Source organism: Hylobates moloch, unplaced genomic scaffold, assembly GCF_009828535.3.
Source record: "Hylobates moloch isolate HMO894 unplaced genomic scaffold, HMol_V3 SCAFFOLD_13, whole genome shotgun sequence".
Classification (NCBI taxonomy): Eukaryota; Metazoa; Chordata; class Mammalia; order Primates; family Hylobatidae; genus Hylobates; species Hylobates moloch.
The window spans coordinates 50413098-50426467 of NW_026652288.1; the positions used below are offsets into that span (position 1 = coordinate 50413098).

Consider the following 13370-nt stretch of genomic DNA (forward strand, 5'->3'; position numbering starts at 1 on the left):
TTAGGAAAAGGGATAATCGCATTATAGGACTGGCTTTCCTATCAACAGACTCTTCCCAACCCCCAAGTCTATTCGGCTTGTGTAATAGTCTTGGTACACCTTTTGATATTGGTATGTTAATTTCCTCTGGGATGGTAAACTATATGGTCTGTAGGTTTTGGGGAAAGTTACTGTGTGAGGAATTTTTTTTCTTGACTTCTTTTCTTTTTTTGAGACGAGTTTCACTCTTATTGCCCAGGCTGGTGTGCAATGGCATGATCTTGGCTCACTGCAACCTCCCTTTCCCGGGTTCAAACGATTCTCCTGCCTCAGCCTCCCGAGTAGATGGGATTATAGGTGCCCACCACCACGCCCATCTAAATTTTGTATTTTTAGTAGAGATGGGGTTTCATCGTGTTGGCCAGGCTGGTCTCGAACTCCTGACCTCAGGTGATCCACCTGCTTTTGCCTCCCGAAGTGCTGGGATTAGAGACGTGAGCCACCATGCCAGGCTGAGGAATTTTTTTTCTGCTGAGAGAAGGGATATAAAGGAGAAACTTTCCCATATTAGCTCAAATGATTTAGAAATAAATTTTATCTCAATATTATATTCCTTTTGTAGAAAGTTGTTTAGGTCAAGAGTAAATAGCTCAGATTTTTCCATCTTTCTGCTTTCTACTTGAGTCAGGTTATTATGGCATGTGTTCAAATCATTCCCATCTAAAGAAACCTTTCCTCCGCCCCCGGTTTTTTTTTTTTTTTTTTGAGATGGAGTTTCACTTTTGTTGCCCAGGCTGGAGTGCAATAGCTCGAACTCAGCTCACCACAACCTCCTGCCTCCCGGGTTCAAGCGATTCTCCCGCCTTAGCCTCCTGAGTAGCTGGGATTACAGGCAGGCGCCACCATGCCCAACTGCTTCAGCCTCCCAAAGTACTGGGATTACATGCATGAGCCACCGTGCCTGGCTGAAATTTGGGTTTTTAAATAGCTTTATCGAGGTATAATTTAAACACCATAAAATTCACCCATTGAAACTGTACAATTTAGGCTGGATGCGGTGGCTCACACCTGTAAGTCCAGCACTTTGAGTGGCTGAGGCAGGCGGATCACTTGAGGTCAGGAGTTCGAGACCAGCCTGGCCAACATGGTGAAACCCCGTCTCTACTAAAAATACAAAAATTGGTGGCGCATGCCTGTAATTCCAGTTACTGGGGAGGCTGAGGCCAGAGAATCGCTTGAACCCAGGAGACGGAGGTTGCAGTGAGCCAGTATCACACCACTGCACTCCAGCCTGCAAGACAGAGTGAGACTCCATCTCAAAAAAAAAAAAAAAAAAAAAAAAAATTGTACAATTCAGTAATTTTTTTTTTTTGAGACAGTATCTTACTCTGTTACCCAAGTGGGAGTGCAGTGGTGCAATCACGGTTCACTGCAGCCTCAACTTTCTGGGCTCAAGGGATCCTCTCATTTCAGCCTCCCAAGTAGCTGGGACTACAGGTGCAAGCCACCATGCCTGAGTAATTTTTAAATTTTCTGTGGAGACAGAGTCTTGCTATATTGCTTAGGCTGGTCTTGAACTGGTGGGCCCAAGTGATCTGCTCACCTTGGCCTCCCAAAGTGCTGAGATTACAGGTGTGAGCCACTGTGCCCAGCCCCATTAAATTATTATTATTATTATTTTTTGAGATGGAGTCTCACTCTGTTGCCCAGACTGGAATGCAATGGCGCAATCTTGGCTTACTACAACCGCAGCCTCCCAGATTCAAGCAGTTCTCCTGCCCTAGCCTCCTGTGTAGCTGGGACTGCAGGTGTGCACCACCAAGCCCAGCTAATTTTTGTATTTTTAGTGGAGACAGGGTTTTGCAATATTGACCAAGCTGGTCTCGAACTCCTGAGTGCCTCTCAAAGTGCTGGGATTACAGGCGTTAGCCACTGTGCCTGGCTCCAATTAAATGATTTGTAGTAAATTTATAGAGCTATGCAACCACCACTATGATCCAGTTTCAGAACATTTTCGTGTCCCCCAAAATTCTCTTGATTCCCATTTGTAGTTAATTACAACTCCCTCAGCCCCAGGCAATCACTGATCTGCTATTTTTTTTTTTTTTTTTTTGAGACAAAGTCTGGCTTTTTCTCCCAGGCAGGAGTGCAGTGGCGCAGTCTCAGCTCACTGCAACCTCCCCTTCCCGGGCTCAAGCGATTCTCCTGCCTCAGCCTCCCGAGTAGCTGGGACTACAGATGTGTACCACCACACCAAGCTAATTTTTGTAATTTTAGTAGAGACACGGTTTCACTGTGTTGGCCAGGCTGGTCTCAAACTCCTGACCTCAAGTGATCTGCCTGCGTTGGCCTCCCAGAGTGCTGGGATTACAGGTGTGAGCCACCGTGCCCCACTGATCTGCTTTCTGTCTCTATAAATTTGTCTTTCCCAGACATTTCATGTAAATGGAATTAGACAGTATGTAGTATCTTGTGTCTTATTTCTTTCACTTAGTATAATGTTTTTGGGGTTCTTCCAAGTTGTAGCATGTTTTAATATTTTGTTTATTGTTGTTGGATAATATTCCTTTGTATGGATATACCACATTTTGTTTTTCCATGTCACCATCCATTGATGAACATTTGAATTTGTTTTCTGTTTTTGGCTATTAAAATGCTGCTGTAAACAATTGTAAATAAGTCTTTGTTTGTGTGGGCTTTTTTTTTTTTTTTTTTTTTTCATTTTTCCTGGGTAGAAATCTAGGATCAAATTTGTTATCTGTTTTAAAACATAGGGTTTCTCTGTCCTTTTTGTCTGAATGTCCTCTTTAAAATAAGGCATTGTATTTTTTTCCTCATTCTTTACTACCCCCCCCCCCTTTTTTTTTTTAAATGTTCCTGTTTTTCTTACCCAGGGAGCACAATACTTGGGAACCTGAGAAAAACTTGGATTGCCCTGAGCTAATTTCTGAATTTATGAAAAAGTATAAGAAGATGAAGGAGGGTGAAAATAATAAACCCAGGGAGAAGTCAGAAAGTAACAAGAGGAAATCCAATTTCTCAAACAGTGCTGATGATATCAAATCTAAAAAAAAGAGAGAGGTAAGCTTCCTTTCCCTTTTTCCCCACAAACTATTCTTTTGCCACCAAAATAATAATAATAAATGAAAGTATCATATTTTGGTTATTTCTATTGTAAGGATGGACCTATAAGGTAAATTGTGGAACAAAAGAGCTTCCAGGGAGGTATGTTGATTACAGCTCCCTCTCCTGGCTAAGTGAGAAATGTAATTTGTGGCCACTGAATTGTATTATGGGGGCAAAATTAAACCTTTGTAAAATGTTAAGCCACTCCTCTGCCTTCTCCATAAGTAGAAGACTTAGTTATCGTAGAGAAGGAGGATCATTGGTGAATTTTTTAAGAATAGAAAGGGGCTTTGAAATGTTTTGTTTTGTTTTGAGACAGAGTCTTGCTCTGTTGCCCAGGCTGGAGTGCAGTGGCTCGATCTCAGCTCACTGCAATCTCCGCCTCCTGGCTTCAAGCGATTCTCATGCCTCAGTAGTAGCTGGGATTACAGGCACGTGCCACCACGCCTGGCTGATGTTTTTTTTTTTTTTTTGAGATGGAGTCTCACTCTGTCACCTAGGCTGGAGTGCAGTGGCGCTATCTCTGCTCACTGCAAGCTCCGCCTCCCAGGTTCACGCCATTCTCCTGCCTCAGCCTCCTGAGTAGCTGGGACTACAGGCACCCGCCACCACACCTGGCTAATTTTTTTCTATTTTTAGTAGAGACGGGGTTTTATCATGTTAGCCAGGATGGTCTCGATAATTTTTGTATTTTTAGTAGAGACGGGATTTCGCCATGTTGGTCAGGCTGGTCTTGAACTCCTGACCTCGTGATCCGCCTGCCTCAGCCTCCCAAAGTGTTGAGATTACAGATGTGAGCCACCATGCCCAGTCGGGGCTTTGAAATGTTTACCACTTCACTTCCTTTTTTCTTTTTTTTTTTGGAGACAGAATAGCGCTCTGTTGCTCAGGCTTGAGTGCAATAGTGCGATCTTGGCTCATTGGAACCTCCACCTCCTGTGTTCAAGCGATTCTCTTGCCTCAGCCTCCCAAGTAGCTGGGATTACAGGCACACGCCACCATGCCCGGCTAATTTTTTGTAGCTTTAGTAGAGACGGGGTTTCACCATGTTGGCCGGGCTGGTCTCAAACCCCTTACCTCGCCTCGTGATCCACCAGCCTTGGCCTCCCAAAGTGTTGGGATTACAGGCGTGAGCCACCACGCCCAGCCCTTTCTTTTGTTCCAATGATAGCATTTGCTTTCAATCCTTGATAATCTTTTTTTTTGCAGTGAAAATCATATAATATATAATTAAATATTTTATTTATTTATTTATTTTTTGAGATAGTCTTGCTCTTTCACTCAGGCTGGAGTGCATGGGTGTGATCTCGGCTTACTGCAACCTTCACCTCCTGGGTTCTAGTGAGTCTCCTGTTTCAGCCTCCTGAGTAGTTGGGATTATAGTTATGTGCTACCATAGTCTGCTAATTTTTGTATTTTTATTTTTATTTTTTATTTATTTATTTTTTGAGACGGAGTTTCACTCTTGTTGCCCAGGCTGGAGTTCAATGGCATGATCTTGGCTCACCGCACCCTCCGTCTCCTGGGTTCAAGTGATTCTCCTGCCTCAGCCTTCCAGAGCAGCTGGGATTACAGGCATGCACCACCATGCCCAGCTAATTTTGTATTTTTAGTAGAGAGGGTGTTTCTCCATGTTGGTCAGGCTGGTCTTGAACTCCCTAACTCAGGTGATCCACCTGCCTTGGCCTCCCAAAGTGTTGAGATTACAGGTGTGAGCCACTATGCCTGGCTCAATTAACAATTTTAAAATGTACAGTTCAGTGGCATTTATATTCTCTTGATCTATTATTTCTACATACTTGGCGTACAAAATTAATTTTTGTCTTTTGAATCTTCCTCAGTTTGGGAAGTGTATTTATGAAATTTTGGTTTGATTTAGTTGCTTTAATCCTTCTGATCTTTAGCTCTCAAGTAAGTAGCATAAGCGCTGTTATTGCCTCTCTTTTTTCATCTATGTGTGGGCGCATAAATACGCACACTCTACCACCTCCTCCCGCCCCCAGCTTCCACTCCTTTTATTATTTCAAGATTATGAAGCCTTTTGTGGTGAAGGATGTATCATACACTTTACATTTAATAAAAGCGTAAGTCTACTTCGGAATCTTCCAGCCTTCCAGAGTAGCTGCCACAATCATCCCTATGTATCTTCATTCTAATTAGATTTATACCTTTCTAGAGCATTAGTTCTCAACCCTGGCTACACATTATAATCACCGGGGGCGGGGGTATGTTAAAAAAAAAAAATCTCCAGTGCCTAAGATGCACCCCAGACCAGTAAAATTAGAATTTTTTTTTTTTTTTTTTTTGAGACATAGTCTCACTCTGTTGCCCAGGCTGGAGTGCAGTGGCACGATCTCACTGCAACCTCCGCCTCCTGGGTTCAAGCGATTCTCCTGCTTCAGCTTCCCTAGTAGCTGGGACTACAGGCACATGCCACCATGCTTGGCTAATTTTTTGTATTTTTAGTAGAGATGGGGTTTCACCATGTTAGCCAGAATGGTCTCAATCTCCTGACCTTGTGATCCACCTGTCTCGGCCTCTCAAAGTGCTGTGATTACAGGCGTGAGCCACCACACCTGGCCTCTGTCATTTTTAAAAAGGAGCAGTCTGAATAATCTGGCTTAGAGCCACTGGCCAGTGCAGAGAGTTTTGTTCCTAGGCCAGGTTCTGAAGGTGCCGACCTTGAAAACAACCCCCACATAGCCCTTACATCATAATGTTAATCTGGGGCCCCTGATAGCATTCTTAGCAGTACTGGCTGCTGTCAGGTAGACAGCTGGAAAGATAGGTGATTGTATGTTTTAAAGGTATAGGAGGGGATTGCGTTTCTTTCTTAAGACCACTGGAGAAGAAATTTGTTAGTTTGCATTATGCCTGATTTAAGATTACTGCCTGTATGATGATTTTAGCATTTTCTTCGCCCCGGCTCCTTTTCAGCAGCTTGAACGTTTTTCTTCCATTCGCCTCCTCTTCCCTCCCTATGTAGCAAACTGTTTTCAGTTGCCAGTTATGATTTACAACTTAGTCCATGCGCCAGCATTCCAGCTGTGAGCAGCTGTGTGCACATCTGGGAACTTCTTCCCCTTAAGCGCCCCCAAAAGAGGCTGTGTTTTTAAAAGTCAGTATCTCTCATTGATCCACGCGTGGAATTTCCTTCCAATTGTGGATTTTGGTATCTTTGGGGACCACCCAGACCCCAAATGCTTTGTATGTCTCAGAGGAAAGCAGGTGAACATAAGATCAAAGAGATTTTATTATGAAAATCAGGCAGTAGAGATTTAGTTCATTTGGGCATCTCTAAATCTTTTTTTGTGTGTTGCCACTAGAGAGGCTAGCATTATCTTCCATAATAAAGTTTTTTTAAATTACCTAGTTTGGGCCGGGTGCAGTGGCTCACACCTGTAATCCCAGCACTTTGGGAGGCTGAGGCATGTGGATCACTTGAGGCCAGGAGTTCAAGACCAGTGTGGTCAACATGGTGAAACCCTGTCTCGACTAAAAATACAAAAAATTAGCCAGGCGTAGCCGGGTGCGATGGCTCACACCTGTAATCTCAGCACTTTGGGAGGCCGAGGCGGGGCGGATCACCTGAGGCTAGGAGTTTGAGACCAGCCTGGCCAACATGGTGAGACCCCTGTCTCTACTAAAAATGGAAAAATTAGCCAGGTGCAGTGGCATGCACCTGTAATCCCAACTACTCAGGAGGCTGAGGCAGGAGAATCGCTTGAATCTAGGAGGCAGAGGTTGCAGTGAGCTGAGATTGTGGCACTGTGCTCTAGCCTGGGCAACAGATCCAGACTCCGTCTCCAAAAAAAAAAAAAAAAAAATTAGCCAGGGGTGGTGGCAGGCACCTATAATCCCAGCTACTCGGGAAACTGAGGCAGGAGAATCACTTGAACCTGGAAGGTGGAGGTTGCAGTGAGCTGAGATTGCGCCACTGCACTTTAACCTAGGCAACAAAGGGAGACTGTCTAAAAAAAAAAAATTACCTGGCTTGTATAAAATTTTGCTTTTTGGCTCTCTTCAGTGTTACTACACATGGATTTGAACCTATGCTCCTTGTCTAGATTGTATTACTGCATTTAGACCAAGTTTCAATACTCATCTCATGAATTATCAAATTTTTTCTTTCTTAAGAGACAGGTTCTCAGGCCGGGCGCGGTGGCTCACGCTTGTAATCCCAGCACTTTGGGAGGCCGAGGCGGGCGGATCACGAGGTCAGGAGATCGAGACCATGGTGAAACCCCGTCTCTACTAAAAATCCAAAATTTAGCCGGGCGTGGTGGCGGGCGCCTGTAGTCCCAGCTACTCGGAGAGGCTGAGGCAGGAGAATGGCGTGAACCCGGGAGGCGGAGCTTGCAGTGAGCCGAGATTGCGCCACTGCACTCCAGCCTGGGCGACAGAGCGAGACTCTGTCTCAAAAAAAAAAAAAAGAGAGACAGGTTCTCACTGTGTTGCCCACCATGGAGCACAGTGGCATGATCATAGCTCACTGCAGCCTTGAACTCCTGGGCCCAAGGGATCCTCCCACCTCAGCCTCCTGAGTCGGAGTAGCACACTTCAGGTGTGCACCACTGTGCCCAGCTAATTTGCAGAGACAGTTGCCCATGCTGGTCTCCAATTCCTTGTCTCAAGCAATCCTATGTCAGCCTCCCAAAGTGCTGGGATTACAGGCATGAGTCACTGCACCAGGCCAGTTTTTTGTTTTTGTTTTCTTTTTTGTTTGTTTGTTTTTGTTTTCAGTCACAGTCCAGTTCTGCCTTCTAATGCTAACAATCATCTACATCCAGAGGGGATAGGCATTGACCAGGGCCTTCTCTCTAACCAAGCATATAGGTATTGGTGTTTGTGATCTCTGAGATTTTGCTATTTAATAGTATTGGCCTTACATAATTCTTACCTCTATTCTTCCATAAATACAGGTGACTGTGAAATGTGTCAAAAGTATTGTTTAGTGTTTTTTTTTTTTTTTTTTTTTTTACGGGGTTTGTCTGTGGTCGAGTCTCGCTCTGTCACCCAGGCTGGAGTGCAGTGGCGCGATCTCGGCTCACTGCAAACTCCACATCCCGGGTTCACGCCATTCTCCTGCCTCAGCCTCCCGAGTAGCTGGGACTACAGGCGCCCGCCACCACGCCCGGCTAATTTTTTTGTATTTTTAGTAGAGACGGGGTTTCTCAGTGGTCTCGATCTCCTGACCTCGTGATCCGCCCGCCTCGGCCTCCCAAAGTGCTGGGATTACAAGCGTGAGCCACCGCGCCCGGCCTGTTTAGTGTTAAGGTAAACTAAAAGTCTAAAAAAATAAAGATTGAGAGAGAGGTAGTATATTTGAAGTTTGTAAAATGAAAAGATACAGTTAGGGTAAACATGGTATTCTCTATCATTTCAGAAGTTTATTTACAATATTAAGGAGATTCCAAGTGAGTGGGATTAGAGGAATTCTTAGATGTTGACTCCAGAGTGTCTTTCTTTTCTTTCCTTTTCTTTTCTTTTTTTTTTTTTTTGAGACGGACTCTTGCTGTGTTGCCCAGGCTGGAATGCAGTGGTGCGGTCTCGGCTCACTGCAACCTCCACATCCCAAGTTCAAAGAATTCGCCTGCCTCAGCCTCCCGAGTAGCTGGGGTTACAGGCACCTGCCACCACGCCTGGCTAATTTTTTGTATTTTTAGTAGGGATGGGGTGAAACCAACCAGAGGTGTTGGCCAGGCTGGTCTTGAACTCCTGAGCTTGTGATCTGCCTGCCTCAGCCTCCCAAAGTGCTGAGATTACAGGCGTGAGCCACCGTGCCTCTGACTCCGGAGTATCTTATAGGACATTAGAGACTTTTAGGGTTCACCACCAATCTTCTGGAGGAATTCCAGGAAAGATCATCACATCTTACAAAAATATCTCTTGGCATCACTGTCACTTCATTGTCACTGTCAGTACTTAGTATTAAGTTCTAAAAATTTTTCTGAATTTGTGAAAGAAATGATATCAGGAGCTATTAACTTAGGTTATGTTTTGTTGAACCTAGAAGCAGGGAGTTTCTTTACTCTTTTCACAAGCTGTAACCTTTCTTTATCTTCTATTTATAGCAGAGCAATGATATCGCTCGGGGCTTTGAGAGAGGACTGGAACCAGAAAAGATCATTGGGGCAACAGATTCCTGTGGTGATTTAATGTTCCTAATGAAATGGTGAGAGAGATTTGGCTTCACTTTACAGTTGTGTTTCTTCGCCAGTGACTTGAATTTGTGTGGAAGATAGGATGGCAAGACGGCATATTCCCAAACCGTGAATGTCAGAGATCTTGTTTTTTTTTTTTTTTTTTGAGACAGTGTTTTGCCGTTTGTTGCCCATGCTGGAGTACAGTGGCGCGATCTCACTCAGCTCACTGCAACCTCCGCCTCCTGGGTTCAAGTGATTCTCCTGTCTCAGCCTCCCAAGTAGCTGGGATTACAGGTGCCCACCACCATGCCTGGCTAATTTTTGTATTTTTATTATTTATTTATTTATTTATTTATTTTTTTTTTTGAGACAAAGTCTCTTGTTGCCCAGGCTGGAGTGCAATGGTACAATCTCGGCTTACCGCAACCTCCGCCTCCAGGTTCAAGTGATACTCCTGCCTCAGCCTCCCAAGTAGCTGGGATTACAGGCATGTGCCAACATACCTGGCTAATTTTATATTTTTAGTAGAGACAGGGTTTCTCTATGTTGGTCAGGCTGGTCTCGAACTCCCGACCTCAGGTAATCCGCCTGCCTCGGCCTCCCAAAGTACTGGGATTACAGGCATGAGCCACTGCGCCTGGCCCATTTTTGTATTTTTAGTAGAACGGGGTTTTGCTGTGTTGGCCAGGCTGGTCTTGAACTCCTGGAATGTCAGAGATCCTTAACTGATACCAATTATTGGTGTTAAATGGGAATTATGCTTCAGAATGGATTGCTATTAAGCCAAATTATAGTACTACATATCAGAAAAAAAGATAAATTTGAGGTAGAAAATATATAAAGGTCGGGTGCAGTGGCTCACACCTATAATCCCAACACTTTGGGTGGCCAAGGCAGGCAGATTGCTTGGAGTCAGGAGTTTGAGGCTAGCCTGGTTAACATGGCGAACTCCCATCTCTACTAAAAATACAAAAATTAGCTGGGCGTGGTGGCGCATGCCTGTAGTCCAGCTACTTAAGAGGCTGAGGAAGGATAATCGCTTAAACCTGGGAGGCAGAGGTTGCAGTGAGCTGAGATCGAGCCACTGCACTCCTGCCTGAGTGACAGAGCAAGACTCCATCTCTAAAAAAAAAAAAAAAAAAAAAAAAAAAAAATATATATATCTATATATATATATATATAAACATGACTTAACCATTTGTTTACACAGTTCTGAATTACCTACTGTAAGACCATGGGCCTGTGACCCTGGGCTAGGAATCAAATGAGGCTTTCTGCCATCACTGAGGGCCAAACCTTCTGAATAATGTCTAAAAGAGAAAAATAATCTCAACAAAAAGCATTAAAGCTAATACTGGCCAAAGCACAAGTTATTTCATCCAGCAGAGAGAGGACGGCTCTTAGATGAAAAGGAAGTAGTTCTTCTCAATTTGATTTTTTTTTTTTTTTTTTTGAGACAGAGTCTCTTTCACCTGGAGTGCAGTGGCACGATCTTGGCTCACTGCAATCTTCGCCTCCCGGGTTCAAGCGATTCTCCTGCCTCAGCCTCCCAAGTAGCTGGGATTACAGGTGCCTACTACCATGCCTGGCTAATTTTTGTATTTTTAGTAGAGATGGGGTTTTGCCATGTTGGTCAGGCTGGTCTCAAACTCCTGACCTCAAGCAATCTGTCTGCCTTGGCCTCCCAAAATGCTGGGATTACAGGCATGAGCCACTGCGCCCAGCCCTAATTTGATCTCTTAAAGACAGGGTGATTTATGGTGTGGTCCTCACTACCTCTCTGTTTCCAAGTATTCTGAATTTGTGATACATAGAGGGTTTGTGTTGCAGTGCCACTAAAGAAACATGTTACCTTAAAAGTTGTATAATCAAGGCCGGGTGCGGTGGCTCACGTCTGTAATCCCAGCACTTTCCGAGGCCGAGACACCAAGATGGGCGGATCACAAGGTTGGGAGATCGAGACCATCCTGGCTAACAAGGTGAAACCCTGTCTCTACTAAAAATACAAAAAAAAAATTAGCCGGGCTTGGTGGCAGGCGCCTGTAGTCCCAGCTACTCGGGAGGCTGAGGCAGGAGAATGGCTTGAACCCGGGAGGTGGAGCTTGCAGTGAGCCGAGATCGTGTCACTGCACTCTAGCTTGGGCAACAGAGCGAGACTCTGTCTCAAAAAAAAAAAGAAAGGTTGTATAATCAAAAGGCTTAACATTTTATCTGATGAGAGTACTGCTGGTAAATTACCCAGAAACCTGTATTTGAAGAATTGCCATATTCTGTCAGAAGTGAGGAGCTATATGGACTGCTTGTTTTGTTTTGTTTTTTGAGACAGAGTCTTGCTTTATCACCCAGGCTGGAGTGCAGTGGTACCATCTCGGCTTACTGCAACCTTCGCCTCCCAGGTTCAAGCAGTTCTCATCCCTCAGTCACCTAAGTAGCTGGGATTATAGGCATGTGCCACCACACCTGGGTAATTTTTATATTTTTAGTAGAGACAGGGTTTCATCATGTTGGCCAGGCTGGTCTCGAACTCCTGAGCTCAAGCAATCCACCTACCTCAGCTTCCCAAAGTGCTGGGATTACAGATGTGAGCCACCACGTCAAGGCTGGACTGCTTTTAAAAATTTTATTTTAGACAGTGTCTCGCCCTGTCACCCAGGCTGGAGTGCAGTGGCGTGATCACAGCTCACTGCAGCCTTGACCTCCTGAGCTCAAGTTATCCTCCTACCTCAGTCTCCTGAGTAGCTGGGACTACAGGTGCATGCCACCATGGCCTGCTAATTTTTTTAAATTTTTTTGAAGAGATCAGGTCTTCCTATGTTGCCCCGGGCTCAAGTGCTTCTCTCACCTTGGCCTCCCAAAGTGCTGGGATTATAGGTATGAGGCACTGTGCCTGGGCTGGACTGCTTTTTCCTACTCAGCCATATATGGTTACTTAAAATTTACATTAACATTAATTGGCTTTTCCCACCATAGTCCAAATTTGAGTATCTCCTCCAATAAGGTGGTAATTTTTCTTGTCCACATCTCAGGATAATGTTATTTTGTTTTTTATTATGTATTTATTTTGAGACAGGGTCTCACTCTGTTGCCCAGGCTGGAGTGCAGTGGTTCAATCTCAGCTCACTGCAAACTCCACCTCCCAAGCCCAAGTGATCCTCCCACCTCAGCCTCCCAAGTAGCTGGGACCACAAGTATGTACCACCATGCCTAGCTGATTTTTGTATTTTTTGTAGAGATGGGTTTTGCCATGTTGCCCAGGCTGGTCTCGAACTCCTGGGCTCAAGCGATCCACCTGCCTCAGCCTCCCAAAGTGTTAGGATTACAGGCATGAGCTGCTGTGCCTGAGCTTCTCAGGATAATTTTAATTTTTTTTAATTGATTTGGAATCATGCTTAAGGAACCATGTGGCTAGATTTTTTTTGTTATACTTGGTAGTAGAGGTTGTGTAACTGAGATAATTGAAATTGAAATTTGTAGCTAAATTTTTATTTGCTTGTTGTTCCAATCCACAGTTCTGGCCAGAGGGGTAATGACTATTTAAACGGACACAAAATGAGGAGGGTTAAGACCCCTTCACTTAGATGATCTGGAAACTGGATTGACCAACCTATGTATAATTGACTTGTGCATAATCAATAGAGCTGAATGTGGGGTTTTTTTTTTTTTTTTTGAGACGGAGTCTTGCACTGTTGCTCAGCTGGAGTGCAGCGGCGCTATCTCAGCTCACTGCAAGCTCTGCCTCCCGGGTTCACGCCATTCTCCTGCCTCAGCCTCCCGAGTAGCTGGGACTACAGGCTCCCGCCATCACACTCGGCTAATTTTTTGTACTTTTAGTAGAGTCAGGGTTTCACTGTGTGAGCCAGGATGGTCTCGATCTCCTGACCTCGTGATCCACCCGCCTCGGCCTCCCAAAGTGCTGGGATTACAGGTCTGAGCCACCGTGCCCAGCCCCTGAATGTAGGTTTGATTGGGTTCACTCACATGCTCATATTCACAAATAAAAATTTTGGAAGCAGATTAATATTACTTATTATTCATCTTTTTAACCTAAGCCTACCATGGTTTACATCTGAATTCTAGCTACAGACATCTGTTTCTGTATAATATATTAGCTATTAATCC

The 13370-nt window shown here is 44.5% G+C and overlaps 1 protein-coding gene across 4 annotated transcripts in view; it reads left to right on the forward strand.

Moving 5' to 3' along the window:
* The window catches only part of CBX5 (chromobox 5), a 51218-nt gene that overhangs the window by 26118 nt on the left and 11730 nt on the right, over positions 1–13370 (forward strand). For all 4 annotated transcript variants that reach the window (XM_032173510.2, XM_032173511.2, XM_058426286.1 and 1 more), the window contains exons 3-4: positions 2874–3060; positions 9180–9280. In XM_032173510.2, coding sequence (XP_032029401.1) covers positions 2874–3060; positions 9180–9280 — 288 coding nt within the window. The remainder of the gene's footprint in view (positions 1–2873; positions 3061–9179; positions 9281–13370) is intronic.